The sequence below is a fragment of the Epargyreus clarus genome, unplaced genomic scaffold (genome assembly GCF_041222505.1).
Source record: "Epargyreus clarus isolate Ecla_fem2 unplaced genomic scaffold, WU_Ecla_fem_2.2 ptg000005l, whole genome shotgun sequence".
NCBI classification, from domain to species: Eukaryota; Metazoa; Arthropoda; class Insecta; order Lepidoptera; family Hesperiidae; genus Epargyreus; species Epargyreus clarus.
Genome location: NW_027332213.1, coordinates 14,058,377 through 14,077,725, shown reverse-complemented (window position 1 = coordinate 14,077,725; position 19,349 = coordinate 14,058,377). Strand labels below are relative to the sequence as shown.

Below are 19,349 nucleotides of genomic sequence, written 5' to 3'. Positions count from 1 at the left end.
GAACTATCTGTGTAGTTGCCTACAAATATTTAATGTTGACGTAGATCATCTTCATTATCACAAACGATGAAAACTTAACCTTTGATATTATGGTTCAGTGATGTAGAAAGATAAAAGTCGTTATATCTTGTATCTTAGGTCAGTCAGCGTCCGCGCAGCTCAGTAGCACCAGATCCGTTGACCGCCCCCTCCTCGCTGGAAACTTGGAAAGCATAGATAATATTGTGCTGTCAGTTGACCAGTGGGAACGTGTTAGTTGTCCGCCCTTATCGCCACATCCCACAAGTAAGTGACTTCCTAGCTTATTTTTGAACTGCTATTATTGGAACATTAAATTGTTAAAATAAGTAGTTTTAAAACCGATTCGTATTATATCAAGTTGTATGAGTTAAGTGCAATCTCTGTTATAAATTGACAAACAACAACAAATACTCTTTATTTGTACACCACAATACAAGAAATACATAAGAAAATATTAGAGACGGTATACAAGAAGGCGGTCTTATCGCTAATGAGCGATTTCTTCCAGACAACCTTTGGACGGAGTTAAAGATATATGAGACATGTAGAAGGTAGGGTGTACACAAAAGCAGAAAGTATATAATTAAACTACAGATATATCTTATGTAAATGGTATTACATAGGTATAATAGGTACACTAAAAGGAAATACGTGTTGGAGAAGAAGGATGAAAAGAGGAGGAAATTCAAATCAAAGCAAGTAATGAGCCTTGACTTGATTCTTGAAAACATGTAAGGAACTAGATAGTCGGATAGATTTAGGGAGTGAATTCCAGAGACGGACAGCAACAACAGTAAAGGATTTATGGTAGAAGGAGGAAGAGTGCATAGGAGTGCTGAGGACAAGGTTTTTTGTAGAACGTAGAGAGCGGTCATGGGCTAAGTGGAGGTAGTTGAAACGACATTTAAGATAAGGAGGAGTACTTGGATCAAATAGCACACGATAAAGTAGTCACGATAAAGTAAATTGACTGTCTTGAATTTTTAAAGACTATATAAGAGATTACCAAATTACATAACTAAGTATGTAGTATGATTACGTGTGTTCCTCAGTATTTATTTTATAAGAATTGTGGCATATAATAATACTTATACCATTTTTTTATGAGGGTACTTTACTACACCTATCAGCTTGTTCTGCTTAGTACGGTTGATATACCTACCATTTTTACCAAAATACCAAAATAACTATTTTTCGTAAATAAAAGAATACAATACTTATGTTACTTACTTATGTCTTTCTAGACACAAAATTGTGATAGAAAATCAGAATTCATGTATGGCAATTTTCAACTACCCTCATTATTCTATTTATATCTTCGAATAATGTATTCATACCTTACTGATTCACTGCTGGGTCTTAGCCCAAAACCTGGAGAGGTCTAGAGCATATTCCACTCACAACTTGTTATTATGTGTTATTGTCACGTAATAGTTAGGTATTTATAAGTACCGTAATTTACCGTTAACCTTGTACGATACGATGTTTCTGGCTTGTGCATAGGCAGTCAATAACATGACGATTATGACTTATCGCATCAAAGCGACTCTTTCCATTATTATAAAATAAGTAAGTTGTTTATGTCGTAACATATATCTCTTTTACGTCTTTTTAAACAATGACAGCAGTGATAGTCTAAGGATTAAAACTCTCAGACTCCCGTCTGGTCTGGTGTTCAAAGCCTAGGAAAAGCTATGTACGTGCTAGAAATGAATTGCTCTAACGGTTAAAAAAACACAGTAAAGAAACCTACACACCTGACAGTAAATACAATTCTCAAAGGTGTGTAAGATCTTTAAATGCGCACTTGACCCGCGCGTTGGACTATGGCCTGTGGGCCGAGTGTGAGTTTTATCAGGCATTTACTTTACTATCGCGTTTACGTCTAAAAACTCAAATTGTATGAAATCTTAGTCAGCGCCTCTAGCGGAAAGTTACGAAAACAATAACTGCGAGTGCGAGTTTTATTTTGCATTTCGGTTAACGTAACTTATTTCGTCGTGACGTGATTTAACTTTTGATGTTAAGTATTTTGACGTTTGAGCATTCATTCGCGAGTGTGAGTTGTGTTTTGACAGTTTGTGTACGTAAACTCAACTATTTGTGTTAAGTATTTCATTCACTTGCATTTCATATAGTGAAACCAAGAGTTACGTATTTTAAGTTAAATTTGTTTTTTGTTTATTTTGTTTAAAATGAGTTTTTTCGTGTCGGATTTGTTGTTAAGGGGTAGAGCAACCCGTAGTTTTTTAGCCTGGAGGATGATATCGGTTGCTCAAGCGCAAGATCAACGAAATTATATGCGTAGGCAAAGAGCGTCTTTGCGAGCGTCTGTTAACGTCCTAGAAGATCTTAGTGATATAGAATTTAGAAATAGATATAGGTTGACGAAGGAAGCTTTCTTATCTTTATGCGAAGACCTACAAAATTTGACAAACTTGAAGTCTACACAACGTGTCAGTGTAGAGACTAAGGTAAATGTTTTTTGCAGTAGATATATTTAAAAAACAATGGTTTCAAATACTACTAGATTTCTCACTTATAATATATAATATGACTTATTATTACAGGTTCTTGTTGCGTTATTTTTTTTTGCCACTGGCTCTTATCAGAGACCGGTAGGGGTGGCCAAGGGTTTGTCGCAGAAAATGTGCAGTGTGTACATACACCAAGTGACTCAAGCACTCATACACCCAGCAATGTTACGGAAACATATAAATTTCCCTACCACCCCAGCTGCAAGACGAGTAGTTATTGATAAGTAAGTAGAAGTAAATATTTCCTACAAAAAAATCTTCATAATTTCTACTATTTTTGTTTTTAGGTTGATTATATTATTTGTTTCAGATTCTATGCCAAGTTTGGTTTACCTGGCATTGTTGGTTGTATTGATGGCAGTCACTTTAGAATATTTTCACCACCAACAGAAGAAGAGCAACTTTATTATTGCAGGAAACATTATCATTCGATCAATGTACAAATGGTAGGTATATGTATTTCTGGTAATAAAATTATATTAAACTTATTATCCCACAGGGTCAGTGAATCATATAAAACTCATTTATTTTCCAGATTTGTGATAGTGATTGCCGTATTACAAATGTTAACGCGAAGTTTGGAGGTGCCAACCATGACTCATTTGTATGGGAAAATAGCAGTTTAAATAAATACATGCAATCGCTGCATCAAGGTGGTGAAATATGTTGGCTTTTAGGTAATTATTTTCATTTTTTTTATTGTACATTACTCTCTTATTTGCTTTAAACTGTTAGTGAATTGGATGCATTTCAATTAAAAAACTATGGTAAAATGTTAAGCCAATAATGTATTGACATAATGTAATTTTTAAATATTACAGGAGATTCTGGCTATCCGCTTCGCCCATGGCTGATGACCCCATTTTTAAATGTACAGCCTAATACACCCCAGGCACTCTATAATCAAAAACATGGCACAGCCCGAGTGTGTATTGAAAATACATTTGGAAGGCTAAAAAATCGTTGGAGGTGCTTGTGCAAAGATAGAGTTTTGCACTATAAGCCTAAAAAATGTGCCCAAATCATTGAAGCGTGCTGTGTGCTCCATAATATGGCAATCGATTTTAATGTACCTGAACCGGATAATATTGGTAAATTTATTTATATTATAATAAACCCCTATTTTCTTATTATCCTTAGAATTGAAAAGATTTTGAAATTTATTCCCGAATGTGTAAATTACATGTAAACAGTAGTAAGTAATACAATTCTGACATTACTTTATAAATATTTTATTTTATAGATAACACTGCTGAAGATGAACCAGTTGAAGTTATAGAAGATACAGGTGGAAGGTATGCAACGGATTTATTAAGAGGAAGAGCCTACAGAGATCGATTAGTATTAAGTTTTTTACAGCATAGTGATTAAAAATATGTTTTTTAAAATAACCTCCATATTTTAATTTTATTCCTTCATAAATATACTTTAAATAAACTAAGAACACATATCAAATAATCAAATCTTCTACTAAATTAACATAACAAAATAGAAATAATTAATAAAAATAATGATAACTGAATGATATCTATGCCTACTATATTTTTATATACATGTAATTATCTCAAATAAATTGTGAATTTTATGTTTATACAATTGAATCAAAATATGACTGTAACTAAGGATTCAGTTGACTGAATAAGAATTGCATACATAACAAAAATGTTATGAGCCAGGATCGATTTACATAAATAAGCTTCAGTCTTTGCAGAGTTTTGAATTACTTATTTTATGTAAAACATCCACAGCACTTGAGGCAATCTCTTGCCATTTTTGCTGTGTCTCCAACTCCAATTCCCGAATTCTTAATCGTTCCTTTTCTAATTTAATCTCCTCTGCATGTTTATGGATAAGCAACTCTCTCCATTCATCATCAGTATGGAGAAAGTTTTGTGCTACCCTATCCATAAGAGTTTGGGTCCTCCGGTGCCGTGGAGAACCAATGACTCTTCGGGATGTCCTTCTTCTCCGACCACGTGGGGTCTGACCCTGCTGTGCTGGGACTCTTGATGGTCCTGGTGGTGGGGTGTCACATACTGCCTCCACTACATGTGCTGCATCCATTACATTTTCCTCTTCCACTTGTGTGGGGGGCGATGAGGCAACTGTCATCTCTTGGGATGGTCCCGGCACATTCCAAGGCTCAAATGGATCTGTAAAAATAATGTTACATTATTGTACTTCTAAATAGCTAAGTATGAACTGAAGAGTGTGAGTGTTAATGTACTTAATTGGAGCCTCTACTCTATTATTAGTACTATGAGTAGTAATTGATAGAAATATATGTTAGTTGCCAACCTGCTGCCAAATGTTTTCAAATCGCCTATAATTCCTGATGATAATAGTAAATGCAAACAAGATCACCGAAGAGACAGCTGTTGATTGTGGTCTATAATATATTTCTTCAATCCTATCATATAGGTAGGTAATAGTTTGGACAAAGCTTTTTTTTGTTAAATATCCAACATTAAAGAACTTTACCTATGTTAATAATTGGGCTTTCCTCAGCTGGCTCAACAGCAGTATGTGGAGTTGGTGTTAACGTCAGAGTGCGGTCTGGGTCTTCATCTTGTGCCTGTTGTTATAAAAATATTATTTATTACATAATTGCAATAATATCATTATTTTTAGCTGATAAAAATATTAACTACCATTCCCTTTTATTGTACATATTTTTACACACAGAAGCAAAATAAACATAAACAAAATGGTGTAAACAAAGACTTCCTGAGATGACCATTTATTAAGTAATATAGTAGTAATATATATAAGTCAGAGAACCACACCTGTACGTATAAGCCAGCTTCAACCACATCTGTAAACCCAGTAGCTGCTTGGACACCAATTATTTGCAAAACCCGGAGCTCCAGGTTGCTTAGCTTTGCCTGTAGCGCAGGCCCACCACCAGTACCAGAAGCTGCTCTATTTATCTTAGCAGACTTCTTTTTGGTGTTATTTTTTAAATCACTCCATACCTTAAACCCATACATAAATTATAAATGTACTTTTATTTTTTTATAATATAGGAGTACCAAGCAAGCATGCAGTCCACTCAATGGCATGTGGCTACTACTGCCTATGAACAGCAGTAATCAACCCTAGATAGGCTTAGATATTACTACTTGAGGTCGGCCACAGACGCGCCGCCACCCCTGAGGACTAAGCTGGACCGCCTCGAAAAAATATGTACCTAATCCCAGAATGCATAATATTAAGTATGAATTAAAAAAATAAAGTAGAAGTCAAGCCAATCATGTGTAATCAAATTAATAAATTATGCTCACCTTTTTCCACTTCTCAGTCCCTTTACTTCCTCCTGTGGGATCACCGTTTAAAAGATGGGTGAGCTCTTCCCATTTTCTTATATTTGTTATCCTTCCTTGTGGGGTTTTTTGTGGTTTGTTTAAATCACCGTGTCTTAAACAAAATACAGTTTAAATTAATTGCTTGTGCATACGATGACGCTCCGCATGAATATTATTATGGATTCGAAAACAATGCAAATAAAGAATTACTTCATACTCACTCTGCCATATAGTTCACCAACATTTCAAATTGAGTCGCACTTGTTTTCATTGTTATATACCTATATTACAATCAAAACTACAAAAGAATGCAACAGGTTGTTCCTATGCACGCCAAATCACTTGCAAAAAACAAGCTTGGTGACGCACGACGCTGCTTTGTTTATGTTTTATTCCCGTTTCTTTTACTCGTAGGGTTAAAAGTGAAATAGTGCTATTCTGACGTTAACATAAAGCATACAATTTTAAGTGACGCTTATCTTCCTCGTAGAACATGTGTTAAGATTGACTTTTTGGTTTGGTTACTTATTCCGAAAATAATACGAACAAATGAAGAAATACATGAGTTACATGCTTTTCAAATGTAACGGAAGAACTATTTAATTTGTTTGGGTTACTGTCGGCGAAAAAACTGGCGCTTCGCCGACACTCAAGTTTGACAACATAACAAAAAGATGCGTACTAATTTCGAAGTGAGCATACCAAATTTTTTTTCGACAACATTTTGATAACTCGCACTCGCTATTGACATGCTTACTGTCAACCTTGAGTTAACTCATTAACGTGATGGTGAAGTTAATTGATTTTATTTGTCAAACTCACACTCGGCCTACTGAACCCCTGTCACATCGAGGAGACACGTACCCAGCAGCGGGATAGTAATGTGACGTGACCCTTATTTCAAAAGATTTAAAATTCCGAGTTAGTTTAAGTTTCATTTATTTCCTACCGTATTTGACTTTCCCATCAACTAAAGGTTTTTTTTAAGGAGTGATGTAAGTAAGGTATTCCTTACCTAGAAAATATGTAGAATTATATTTTTTAACTATTTTTACATCTAAACAAAAATAGAAGTAATCACTAACATAAATTAATAAAATAAAAACAGAATATAAGCAAGATTTTACAGATACAGTAAGAATTTTTTTAAATAAATTTCCCGCCAACTTATTTTCAAGCCTAAGCCATAAGATTCATTTCTTTCGGCCATTTAAGTATTGTATTTTTTTTAAATGCTCAGTGTTAAAAGCATTAATATTACTATTTTTTTCATAATTTGTCATTAAAAATTCTAATTTAGGTACAATTAATTAGCAAATTGTAATAATTAAAAAAAAAGTTAATAAATCATATCGCAGTGAAGAAGGAGGATGGCATAAATTGAAGCTAAATTTATCTGCAACTGAATATAAATATGTAGGTAATGGTAGATAGTAACAATTCTTATCTTTACCTTGTTTTGGTTAATTAACGTTTAACATGTCCGTATTTATATATATTTTTATACAAACATTTTGAACTATTGGCATGAAGTGGGCACTTATTTTTTTTCAAATCAACAACAATCAATCTCATTAAGTAGATATTGCGTGTTTGCTTATGGTCGGGATAACCTCATTACATCTGTGTAACAATTAAGCATGTTTATTTGTCTATCTTAATAATTATTTGTTTACCCTAAAGATTATAAGGAGTAATAATTTACGTAACACGGATCTATGGGCCTATTGTTCGAATTTAATTATGATCAATAGATTATTATTTCAAAGGAAGAAATTTATTAGCTTGCTGAATAGATTGAAATGATATTCATTTAATATCTGGAGAATTTGGCCACGGTACAAATATATAGATCCGATACTGTGATTTGGCTAACTTGAATATGCACTCCTTCTCCACTATAGCATAAGACATTAAATTACGTTATGTACACTTATAATCCCATACTGAAATTCCCTGAGTCATAGGCAGTGGCGGATTTAAAAAAAAATAAGGTCTAGGCTGTACAGTTTTTGCCGCGCCTGCTTCTACAATTGTCATGTCTTACTAGAGGTGAGGCGTTTATACTGGAACAGGTTCAGGGAGTTTATCGGACTATATAGGTAGTTTGCGTTCCTGTTTTTTTTTTTGCTCGCCACGTCGACCCAGAACATGTTTCCCGTTGTTTATTTTGCTCGCCGCGACGGCTCATGATACGGTTCCCGTTTTTCTTGTTTTGCTCGTCACGCCGACTCGTAACACGGTTCCCTTTTTTATTTGCTCGTCGCGCCGGCTCATGATACGGTTTCCGTTTTTTTTTGCTCGTCACGCCCGTTCATGACACGTTTAAGGCATGAACGAACTAGCTTCCTAATTAGCAAAAAAAAATTCGGTCCCCAAATTAGCCGCCCCAAAAAATCTGCCGCCCTAGGCTGAAGCTTACTCAGCCTGCTGGTAAATCCGCCATTCAGAACCAGGACATTAATTCATCATTCAGTTGTCTACCTGTGTCAGACTAGTTAGTCTCAGTCAGACTGTTTTACTACGCGGGTCATCAACATATATAAAAATTACTCCAATATTCTTTTCTGTCTTCCCCAGAGTCTGAGGAAGCCAGAATGCTTATCAAATTATATTTGGGAGCGATGGCATTGTAGATGCATATGTGACGGGCTTTATGGGGGTGACATAGTCACTACGTAACAAACCCTCTTTTTTTAATAAGATTAAAAAAAGACTTCAATATCCTTGTATCCGGAAAAAACGAAAAAAGTTGTTTTATACAACGTTGCATCTCTAAAACTTTAAAGTACTTTTATTCCGATATTCCCACCAAATTATCATACTAAGTCACGAACGAATCGTAGTTGTGATTAGCTAGTACCGTATGAAAGTCTAGAAGGTTAGAACTTCCTCACATTAGGAATCACTAGTGTGCATGTGCACTATCATCCACGCCCGGGTCAAAGTCTTATTTCCTTACACTGTACAATAGATAAACGGAGAAAATAAATGTCAAATGTCAATAGAAATTCTCCATAATCATCGTTTCATAATAGAAATGAGCCAGTATAGATTCGCATAATAATAGATTCGCAATGACTTCTCAACCTTCAGGTATAGATGTAGGTATAGTATACATATAGGTACCGACATACACTGAAAAAAACATACATATTTAATTATTGAAGAACCTACAAGTAGAAAGAGAGTAGTAGATTTTGCGACGTTTTTATCAGTCAAAGATTTATTTTGGATTAAAAATAGGTACATTATGTACTAACTTACATAGATATACTACTCGTCTTTATTTGTAGTATATCTATGCTTACTTATAATAAATTTAGTTTGGTTACGTTTACTTACGTTATAATAGGTACGGGTCAGGGATATTTTCATGCGTCTGATTTTTTCTGTAGGGTAGTAACACGTGTACACACATTGGTTCCAGTATAATCTTATCAGTTTTTGGCTCTTAATATTGCCAAGCTCTTAAAATTGCAAATATCTTTGGCGGCATTTTCAATGCTTCTAATTTAGTTACTTACCTACGCTCTTTTTACAAATGTGGATTGTTAATTTTTTACGTGTATCAGGTACGGTGGTGTAGTTGTAGGTGACGGGCAGATACGTTCTGTAATCAAAATATCAATGTCACATTAATTTAATTTCAATGATGACCTCATATCACACTTTGTACCTACATAACAACATACATAATATACTTTTAAACTGGAAGATAACCTTTGCTTAAATAAATTAAACCGGCGAGCGGTGAGTAAATCAGTTGATGTCGGGCCGTGAGAATTATTTTTGGTGTTGTTCACAATTAAAATTAATAAATTCAAAATTCGAATGTTAGAGTACCGTGCGCGAATAACGGTGACTACTACGATGGCGGGAAATGGCGAGGGTATCAAGAAAAGTTTTAATGGCACTTGTACTGTAGGTGTGAATAAGAAGGCGAAAAGATCCATAGCGGAAAAGGCGGAAGCTTATTTGCAAGCTGTTAACCAAAGTCAAGGATCGCCACCAAAGGGTAATTTAGTTTAAGCATGAAATATACTAATTGTTTTGTGTAGTTTGACTGTAGGAAAGTCATAGAATTGTTGGAGATTTATTTTAGATTATTTAAAACCCAACCCATTACGGTGCAATTTTCCTTTCACGTTGTACTAAAAAGTAGTGCGTGTATGACTATTATTGGTATATATGTACATAGATTAGTAAAGATTACTCACTCCTAACAAGAAAATGTACCCAGTTATGAGAATTGAAATAGTTGCGTAAAAAAGTTTTGCCACGTCTCCGTGCTAAAATGTCCCTAAAATATTTGAAATAATTATTTATTTATTATGTAAATTACGCAGTATTAATTATTTATTCGTAAATTTTCTTTAAAAATGTTTTTATTTGTCAAGAATTCAAAAAAAGAACTTACTAATAAGCCGTTTGTGGCTTCATTCAATTTCAAGGCGGCGAAGTATCTTTACTAATCTATGCCTGGGATGTGGAAAAACTGCCATTCCCTAACATTTAGGATTTAGGCATGTTAGTTACTGTACAATTAATAAACTTTCGGATATCGTTTTACGATTACGATAGCGCTACAAAAGGAAACTAATTTGTTATAAGAACACAATGAGAAGTATTGAGACAAATTTTACATTTTACCGTTCAGATAAATAGCATATAGAGTCATCTCAACACATTATTTTGATATTAAACGGTATGATAATACTTATTATTCAATGTATCTTTTGTTATTTGCGTTCATTTATAACTTGCACTGATAACTGATGTAATAAACATTCACTTATAATTGGGTATAAAAAACTACTGATAGGTGGAGAGTAAGAAAAATATAAGTTTTACTTGCATTGCACGTTTTGATCCGGCTCGAAGGAATAATTTTAGTTATTTAGTAAGTAATTCGTTGAGAACGTATCAATAGCTTCAATTTTACTTCTATATAAAACAAGACTTTCAACTAAAAGTGTATCTTAATGAATTCATTATACAAAAAGTACAAGAAATCAATAACTTTTTAGAAACTTTCTGGAAACAATTATGAAGTCTCATGATTGTGTTATTCTAAGTATTGGTAACTATAGTCCATTTAACGCTAGTTTCTTGCCCAGTGACAGTCGTTAAGAAGCCGGTGTTGCCAAGAATGGAGTCCATATCGCGGGTTGCAGCCATACCGATCGTCGAATCTGGCATCGAAGTCACCGAAAAAATCTACTCGAAGATCAGGGTAAGATCATTGAGATGAGATTTTGTTAATAAAGTATATACTTTTTTTATCAGAGTATGAATTAAGACCAGCTGATACCTCAATTTTTTAACAGTTTTATAAGTCAAGAAATAATTTCCTATCTTTTTTACATTAGTAATAGTAATAAATTAAAATAGCCATTGAACAATATGAAAAGTCGTTTTTATTAAGTTTTTAGCCAGGAAAAGTAATAGCTAAATAAGTAATTAATATCATATTTCTAGGAATCCAACCCTTTATTCCGTTGGTATCTCTCCATGGGTGAGAAGTCCCTGGCCACTGGAGTTCAGTTAGCGATGCCGGCCGTGCAAATGCTGGAGACGCCGATACACCAGCTGGACAAGTTCCTCTGCATGTCACTCGATGTCGTGGAGAAGCGTGTGCCGTCTATCTATCTCCCACCTCAAGCAGTAAGTTTAGTATTGCAATATTTAATTCCCGCTAGACTAAAGTCAGACACACTAGAGCAGATGATGCAGTGTAGTTCAATGTCTCAGTTATATGGGATGATGTAAAATTATTTTTATGAAGATTATCGAAAATCAGTACGAACAATAATATAATTATTATAATTATAAATAACATGTGATTCGAAATATGAAGGAGTAGGCACATTGATTTACAGAATAAAATTGTTAGTCATTTCGTAGCATCTTTTAAAAATATTTCGCTACGCTCAATAAGGTTTCGTAGCAATTTCGTAGACATAGTGTAGAAGGATTTGGAAAGACAACAAAAAGTTAAAATTTACAATTCAAGAATGATGCAATTTAGACTTATATAAAATCCATGAATTTCCACTTTACAATATAATGGTCTGGATTCTTAACCTAAACACGCCTGAGATTTCCAGTCATGTAAGTTACAAAATAATCAGTATTTCCTTTGAAATAAAAAACAATGAAAAGGTTACATGCAAGAGAATTATCTTTAATGTTTTGAAAGGTATGACGTGTGTATGTATAACTACCGATCTTTATTTGGCCAGCAGCTTGATCGGCCATACCTTGGAACTATTTTCATTGAGAAATGCTCCACAAGACACCAAAGTGTTGATAATGCCAATATTTAAGACCAACGCCAACCAGTCTCCAACACATGCTAGTCTTCAAACTTCACCCCAGATGTACTCGGAGACACGTCAGTACGTGCTCCGGCGGGCGGACTCGGTGAAGCAGCTGGGCTCGGCCGTGCTGGACTCCCGCATGACCGCGGTCACCGCCACTGCTCTTGACCGCGCACTCACCACTGCTGATATGTACGTCGACAAGTATCTGCCGCCTGATTATCAAGACGCTGCTGACGGTGAGGATTCATTTCTTATGTATTTTTAAAATCGATGTTTTCATTGACGTCCATTGGTTATAACAAATCAATTTCTTATTCCTTTTAATGAGAGATTTTACCGTAGCTACGCTAGCACCAACGTATTATTATGTGTTGATGACAAGTGAAAGTAGATGAACAATCGCACAGAGAGATGCTTATTCTCTATAATATTAATAGCATTGGTACCTATCCATTACATTGCCACTTTGTTATTTGTTTACGGAGGAATGCTTACAAACTGGGATATTTTAAATGTTAACTCTTATCATTCTTACCTATAGGTAATGATGTTTATGTAAATATAATACATGCAATTAACTGTTCAACGCGATAAGACCAAATTCCGCCGTTTTATTCATTTGACTAGGAAGTTAGTAAATTACTTTAAAGGGTTCAGACTTCTTCATTTTTAATTGAAATTTGTAGCATCTCGTTTTAAATTTGGCAACCTCGAGTCCGCAAACTTTTGTTTCCTAGATTTCTTACCGCTCCTTTATTTTTTGGGTAGAACAATTTTAATATTGAATTGGTACTTTTCACAATAAATTGTACTTTCATATCTGATACGTAAGAAGATTTTATTTGTAGTTAGGTAATGAAAATGAAAGATCTATAACATAGGGGATTATGACTAAGAGTGTGAAGAAGTTAAAGTCGCTTCACTTTTCTTCAACAAAAGTATTGTATACATCTGGATTCCTGGAACTGCAGAGTCGAATTCAATTAACATTTTGTTTGTAATCAACACCCTTATGATACTGAAAAAACAGTATCCACTAGTAAAAACCTGTATCCTCCGAAATTCCTGTCAGTTGCCAAACCAGCATTCCAAGCTCATACAACACGCATGGAATATCGTTAACAAGTGCAGCTGTAACGCTGTAAACCCCAGTTCTGATAATAGTAACGAGTATCCTCTGAAATCTCTTGCCACTTGCCAAACCAGCATTCCAAGCTCATACAACACGCATGGAATATCGTTAACAAGTGCAGCTGTAACGCTGTAAACCCCAGTTCTGATAATAGTAACGAGTATCCTCTGAAATCTCTTGCCACTTGCCAAACCAGCATTCCAAGCTCATACAATACGCATGGAATATCGTTAGCAAGTGCAGCTGTAACGCTGTAAACCCCAGTTCTGATAATAGTGACGAGTGCGGACGGGGCGGACGGTGCGGAGGGCGAGTCGGGTCGTGCGCGCGCGGCCCAGGCGGTGCAGCGCGGCGCGCGCCTGCGCAGGAAGCTGCAGCGCCGCCTCACGCGCCAGGCGCTCGCTGAGGCCAAGGCCATCAAGGAGCAGATACACGTGCTCGTTTATGTTGCTGAGCTGGTTTGTATTTTGATATTTTCTTAAGCGAATACATACGAGTACATCCTTCATTCTTCTTCCTTCATCTAGGTTAAAATAATTTATTTCTCATAAAGACTTACAGTCACTTACATGAGAACAATTATTTAATTCATAGCTAAATATATGAGTCGTTCGTTTAATGAATCGGCAGCTGCTACCCTCATTTAATTCATTTTATTTCATCTTCAGTAGCAAACGAGTCTGTTCACCTGACAAACTGATAGTAAGTGGCACGAAACAGAAAACTAAGTTCGGTAGTAAATACTAAGTAGCCACTGCCTTATGGACGTCTGAAATCAATAAAAGGATTGAAGTCCTACCTGATGTCGGTCTAAGCATTGTTACTCCCGAGGATTATCTGGAATGCCTTATAACCTGTTTCTTTCTTACCACACCAAAACGGAAAACTACGTCATAGCAAATAGGTAGTCGACAATATCGTTTCTGTAACTGTTTCTTCGAATCTCTTCACTAAAGCTTTTTTTCTCTACTTTTATCTTCTCGTTTTAATTCCTCGGTAACATGAGCAACCTTATATAAAAAAAAATCAAACATGTTGTACGAAATCCACAAAAAATCTGTTCACATACTCGTATATAATTGGCTCTCCTTTAAGTACCCGAAATAAATAATCTGTCATGTTTATTATTTTCGTCCATATATTAGATTGCAACAGATCCTGTTCTTGCATGGAGGAAGGCTAAGGAGCTCTACAGCAGCCTGAGCCAGCCGGAGCCAGAGAACCAAGCCAGACCCGCTACTCTTGAGGAGCTGGTTGTTTTGTTGTCCAGGGAGACCGCAAGAAAAGTTGTGCATCTCGTCAACTACACTCATACTGATCTGCCTAAGTAAGTATAATTAGTATGGTTCTAGTTTAGTAGTACCTACTCTTTAATGATGCCTTTGTGTATTTTAATCAAATTTTAGACGGAAAAGTACAATTAAAACAGATGTTTTATCAGTTTGACGAATCAGGCAATGACACAGTTACAACACCGGCAGACACGCAAACGTTCCGGGTTTGATTTCCGGGCAAATAGATATCTAAATGCTGCATTTATTTGTGTGCTTACAACAAATCTTAATTTAGAGTAAAGAAGTGTAGTATCTGTTAGCACCATACATTTTTGGCCAAATTATCTATTACTAAACTAGTCGTCAAGTAACCAACTATTAAAGTCTATTATAATTCGCGCCAAACTGCTAGTCCGCTCTGAAGTTGTGGCGAGCAGGTGTAGTCATACAATTTGTTATGGCGACGCAATTCATTTTCATATTCAGAGCGGACAGCAGTATTACGCGGACTATACTTAACTAATCACTGATCTAAGATTACGAAGCTTTATCTTAATCGAACTAATCAATCGCAGGAATGTGCGTGACGGTGTGTCTCTGGTGTCGCGCCACCTGGCGGCGGCGGCGGACGCTGTGCTCAAGGTACTCATCCAGAAGTCATCTACTGGCTTTGGCGACTCTTAACACTTAACACTTCTTATCATCATAACCATAGTCTATACTTAGACTCATTTTCCTATAATTGTGGCATGATTGTGTTTGTTTTGTCATGCTTATTTGATCAAAACCTTTTTAGTACCTACCTACTTACTAGGCTACTAGGGTGTCCTACAAAACATTTTTCATCTCGTTTCGTCACATTATTGACTCCTACTTTTTTCTTATACATTTTTTGTTTACTTCCTTCAGCAAATGTTTGTTTAATTTTAAAGTGTGTAAGTATTTGGCTGGTACCGTTCCACCACGTTGTTTCAATAAAGATGAATAGGAAGGTTACCAGTTATTGGCCTATTATTACCTATAAGGCCTCAGACAATGTTAAACGGCTGCTATCAAATCGTATCCGTATTCCGGGGAGCACTTTAATGTCGCAAGTTGTTATCGCTTCATGAACTTTACCCAGTGGAAACATCCATCAAACTTTTGATCGCGTTCGACGTTGCTAACTTTGTAGACTTCAATCTGTTAGTCTGATGTGCGTATAACTGCGATACGTATAACTGAAATATGATTGCTCTACTTGGCGTTACTAACAAATTGTATGATCGGATGATAGGATTGCAATCATCATCTTCTAAGTATATATAACTTAAAGGTGACTGACTGACATAGTGATCTATCAACGCACAGCCCAAACTGGAAGGATTGGGCTGAAATATGGCATGCAAGTAGATGTTATGACGTGGGCATCCGCTAAGAAAGGATTTTGATCAATTCTACCCCCAAGGGGATAAAATAGGGGATGAAAATATTACTTCGTAACGCGAGCGAAGCCGCGGGCAAAAGCTCGTTTCACATAAGGTTGGCGCAGAGAATAATTAAAATACAAAAGAATCATATAATAAATTAAGATAGAATAAATAGGTACATAAAATTTGATGTTACATACAGATTGTCCCGATGGAAGCCGCGCTGTCGGAGGTGCGCGGCTTGCGCGGCAAGCTGGAGGCGCTGTTGCAGCAGCTGCAGGCCACCTCTAAGACATATCTGGTAAGAAAGTCTAGTCTTGTCTAAGAAACTTCGAATATTATGTTAAAGTATATCAACACTATAATTATAACGGAAATCTTCATAATCATAACTTCTCCTTAAAACAAATTTAGAATATAATAAAAGATCACTATCTATCGGAAACTGTCTAAATACAAATAGTAATTCCTACAAAACACGTTACAATGCTTAAGGTTATTTATTACTTTATTTCTACAGCAGTATAAGCGCTATTGTGTTCCGGTTTGACAGGTGTGGTAAGGGAGACATACATTTGTGAGGCGTTCCAGCTTAGTCCTCAGGGGTAGCGGCGCATCTGTGGCCGACTATCTAATCCTATCTGGTGTTGATTATTATAAAAAAAAAATATAAATGCCTACTAGTAACTGTTAGAAGACACCGTAAAACTATAAAATTTGGTTTAATGGAATTGATAATTAAAAAAGTAATTGTAATTAAAAATCCCGCTCGTACTTACTCCGAACATATAAAAATATTTATCTTCACTTTCAATTTCAATAAATACTTATTTCTACTCATTATTACATTTTTAGGAACAATTGGCCATCTTCCTGGCGGGAAATGAAGAGCGAGAAAAAATCGCACCACGCTCAGCGTTCGAACAACACGACGATTTGGCGGCAATCAATGGGGTCAACTGAGCCACAGATAACCTAAGAACATAGTTATTAAAATATATGTTAGTGTTGCTATACCAAATATCAGATATGAAAATTACTATATTTTAATAAAGGATATGTACATCTTTGCATTTTTACATATACTGCAAGCGTACTGGTATAATCTGTAATATCAATGAAACTTGTATGAAATACCTATTTTCATATTTATTAAGTGGCTGTAATATAAAATTGTTTATATTAAAGATAAAATAAAACACGGAGCAATCTTTGAATATTTAGAATAAAATTGGTAATATACCAAATAAATTATAATGAAGTGTTAATCTCGAAATTAAATAGTTTTCATGAATATTCCATTCAAATAATTATTTGTATGTAAATTATATATGAAGTGTAATTTATAACATTATATTGAAGGGTTTTATATTATAACGTAAAAAAGCTAATAAAATTATCAAATACGTATACATAACTTTCATTTAAAAGTGCTTGTGATTGTTTTTACATATGCCTAACCCAAACAAATCTAAAAGGTTAAAAATGTCTGGATGGTCAAGTCCGAATCCTTAATTATAATACTGGGTATTCACTATGTTTACGAACATAGTTATTATGGAGTCTATTTTATATAAAAATTAAAAGGCATAACCTAACAAATAGTTTTTTTTTAATCATTGCTACAGTACCATTTTATTTTCGGATTTATTTGTAGAAAGAAACAAAAAAGTAATTTAACATTATAAGAACTTGTATTGTAGTAATAAGATTATAAATCGCAAACTATAAAGTACATTTTCATAATAATCGTTCGACCTTACTAATCAACGGTCGCTAGCATACACATTGGTTTTAATACGTTGGTTAATTCGATGCCTTAAGGATTACCTATCATTGTACCTACCACCTGAAGACCTATATTGGCACAATATATATACAGGGTGAATTTTTCAAACGGGCCTCCAGGGCCAAATCCGAAACTATAAAGATTAGCGAAAAATGTTGAAAGGACTTACGACGCCGATTTTGATAAAAACTAAAACTGCATTATTAGTTTTTTAAAATATCTTTTTCCTTAGCCGGGAATAGAACGAGTTCATTTTGAAAAAAAATTACACCCTCTATATTATTCCACTATCTCATAGTGTCGCTTATGAGGATCAAATTCTGGGAAGTAATGATAAATGACAAACTAAAGAAAAAGCCTCGAGCCTGTATATGTTTAATATTATAGGAGTAGCAGACGAGAATGTAGTTCACCTGATAGTAAGTGGCTACTGCCGCCCAAGCATAAACTGAGCTGAACTGGCTGTAATCAACCTCAGATAGGATTAGATTCCACCCTGAGGTCGGCCAGAGGTGCGCCGCTACCCCTAAGAATAGACAAGTAGTTCCAGCTTAGGCTGGAACGCGTCGGAAAAGAATGTCTCCCTTACCACACCTTTTAAACCAGAACAGAACAGTGCTTCACAATTAGATAGAAATAGGTGTGGCGGCGGTGTCGCCGGAGTCGAACCGCAAAGAGTTAAATTGATTTTATTTTCACAATTTGACTGATCTATCAAATTTTATCTATGTTAGTACTTTTTGACATAGATGTCGAAATTCTTGTTTAATTAAAAATACTGGAAATATTTATCGTCTTGCCCTAATTACAATTGTTTGATCAAATTGATCTTTATAATTAATAATTATGACGAATCCGATACAAGTTATGAAAGAAAAATCTGCACGAGCGTACTACGTAAGTGATAGGAATGTTATTATTTACCTACATATATGATTTTTTTGTAATAAAATGTATATTCGGGCTTAGCACACATTATACGTAAACTGCACAGTGCCCAAGTGTATTGCATACATTATGTTGTATATATAATTCTCCAATTATTTATTATTAGAAGTAAAGCAATAATTTTACTTATTTCCTCCGGAAATAATCATAGCCCCCATGCAGATGTTATTGCAATGCTTCATTCGTCTGCGCGAGTCTATAAACTCTTCATTTGATTACATTTTTTCAGTTGAATATTTTTTTAGGAGAAAAATAACTACTGCGAAGAACTAGGCCTATCTCAACATCAGGAACAACATAAACATGTAATAGAATGGCGGCCACAAAACACTTTGTGGCTATTGGTAGCTGCATTATTAATTTGGCTGCTAACGTACGTTGTTGTCATTACCCTCAGTTTATGTTTTGATATCAGCGTTCGATCTTTGTCCAGCTTCGGCGGATTTTTCCAGTGGCAAAACGGATCGTTAATATACAGCAATGATAAACGTATGTTTATATTCGCTTATTAATTTGTTGTGGTTGTAACTTAATAAATGACAATGTTTTAATCTGTTGCAAATAATGCGTTTTATTAATAAATGAAATTAAATAAAAATATATTATTT

The 19,349-nt window shown here is 35.1% G+C and overlaps 2 protein-coding genes across 6 annotated transcripts; one reads left to right on the top strand and one right to left on the bottom strand.

Moving 5' to 3' along the window:
• The first annotated feature begins 109 nt into the window (after positions 1-109).
• Lsd-1 (lipid storage droplet-1) lies at positions 110-17,414 on the top strand. Of its 5 annotated transcripts, none has more exons than XM_073073283.1 (10): positions 8,929-8,959; positions 9,792-9,881; positions 10,984-11,099; positions 11,345-11,530; positions 12,245-12,425; positions 13,586-13,779; positions 14,467-14,648; positions 15,171-15,237; positions 16,207-16,305; positions 16,860-17,414. In XM_073073283.1, exons 1-10 carry the CDS (start codon positions 8,941-8,943, stop codon positions 16,965-16,967), a joined length of 1,242 nt encoding a protein of 413 aa, XP_072929384.1. In that variant the 5' UTR covers positions 8,929-8,940; the 3' UTR covers positions 16,968-17,414. The 5 variants fall into 5 exon arrangements, with proteins under 5 accessions (XP_072929386.1, XP_072929384.1, XP_072929383.1 ...); XM_073073282.1 differs by having other exon boundaries at positions 9,705-9,881; positions 13,598-13,779; XM_073073281.1 differs by having other exon boundaries at positions 9,705-9,881.
• LOC140742365 (uncharacterized) lies at positions 3,775-6,685 on the bottom strand. Its single transcript, XM_073073280.1, has 5 exons — positions 6,085-6,685; positions 5,843-5,975; positions 5,345-5,533; positions 5,040-5,133; positions 3,775-4,711 (listed from the first exon to the last, which is right to left on the bottom strand). The coding sequence occupies exons 1-5, from the start codon at positions 6,132-6,134 to the stop codon at positions 4,257-4,259; spliced, it is 921 nt and encodes a 306-aa protein (XP_072929381.1). The 5' UTR covers positions 6,135-6,685; the 3' UTR covers positions 3,775-4,256.
• Positions 17,415-19,349: the final 1,935 nt, after the last annotated feature.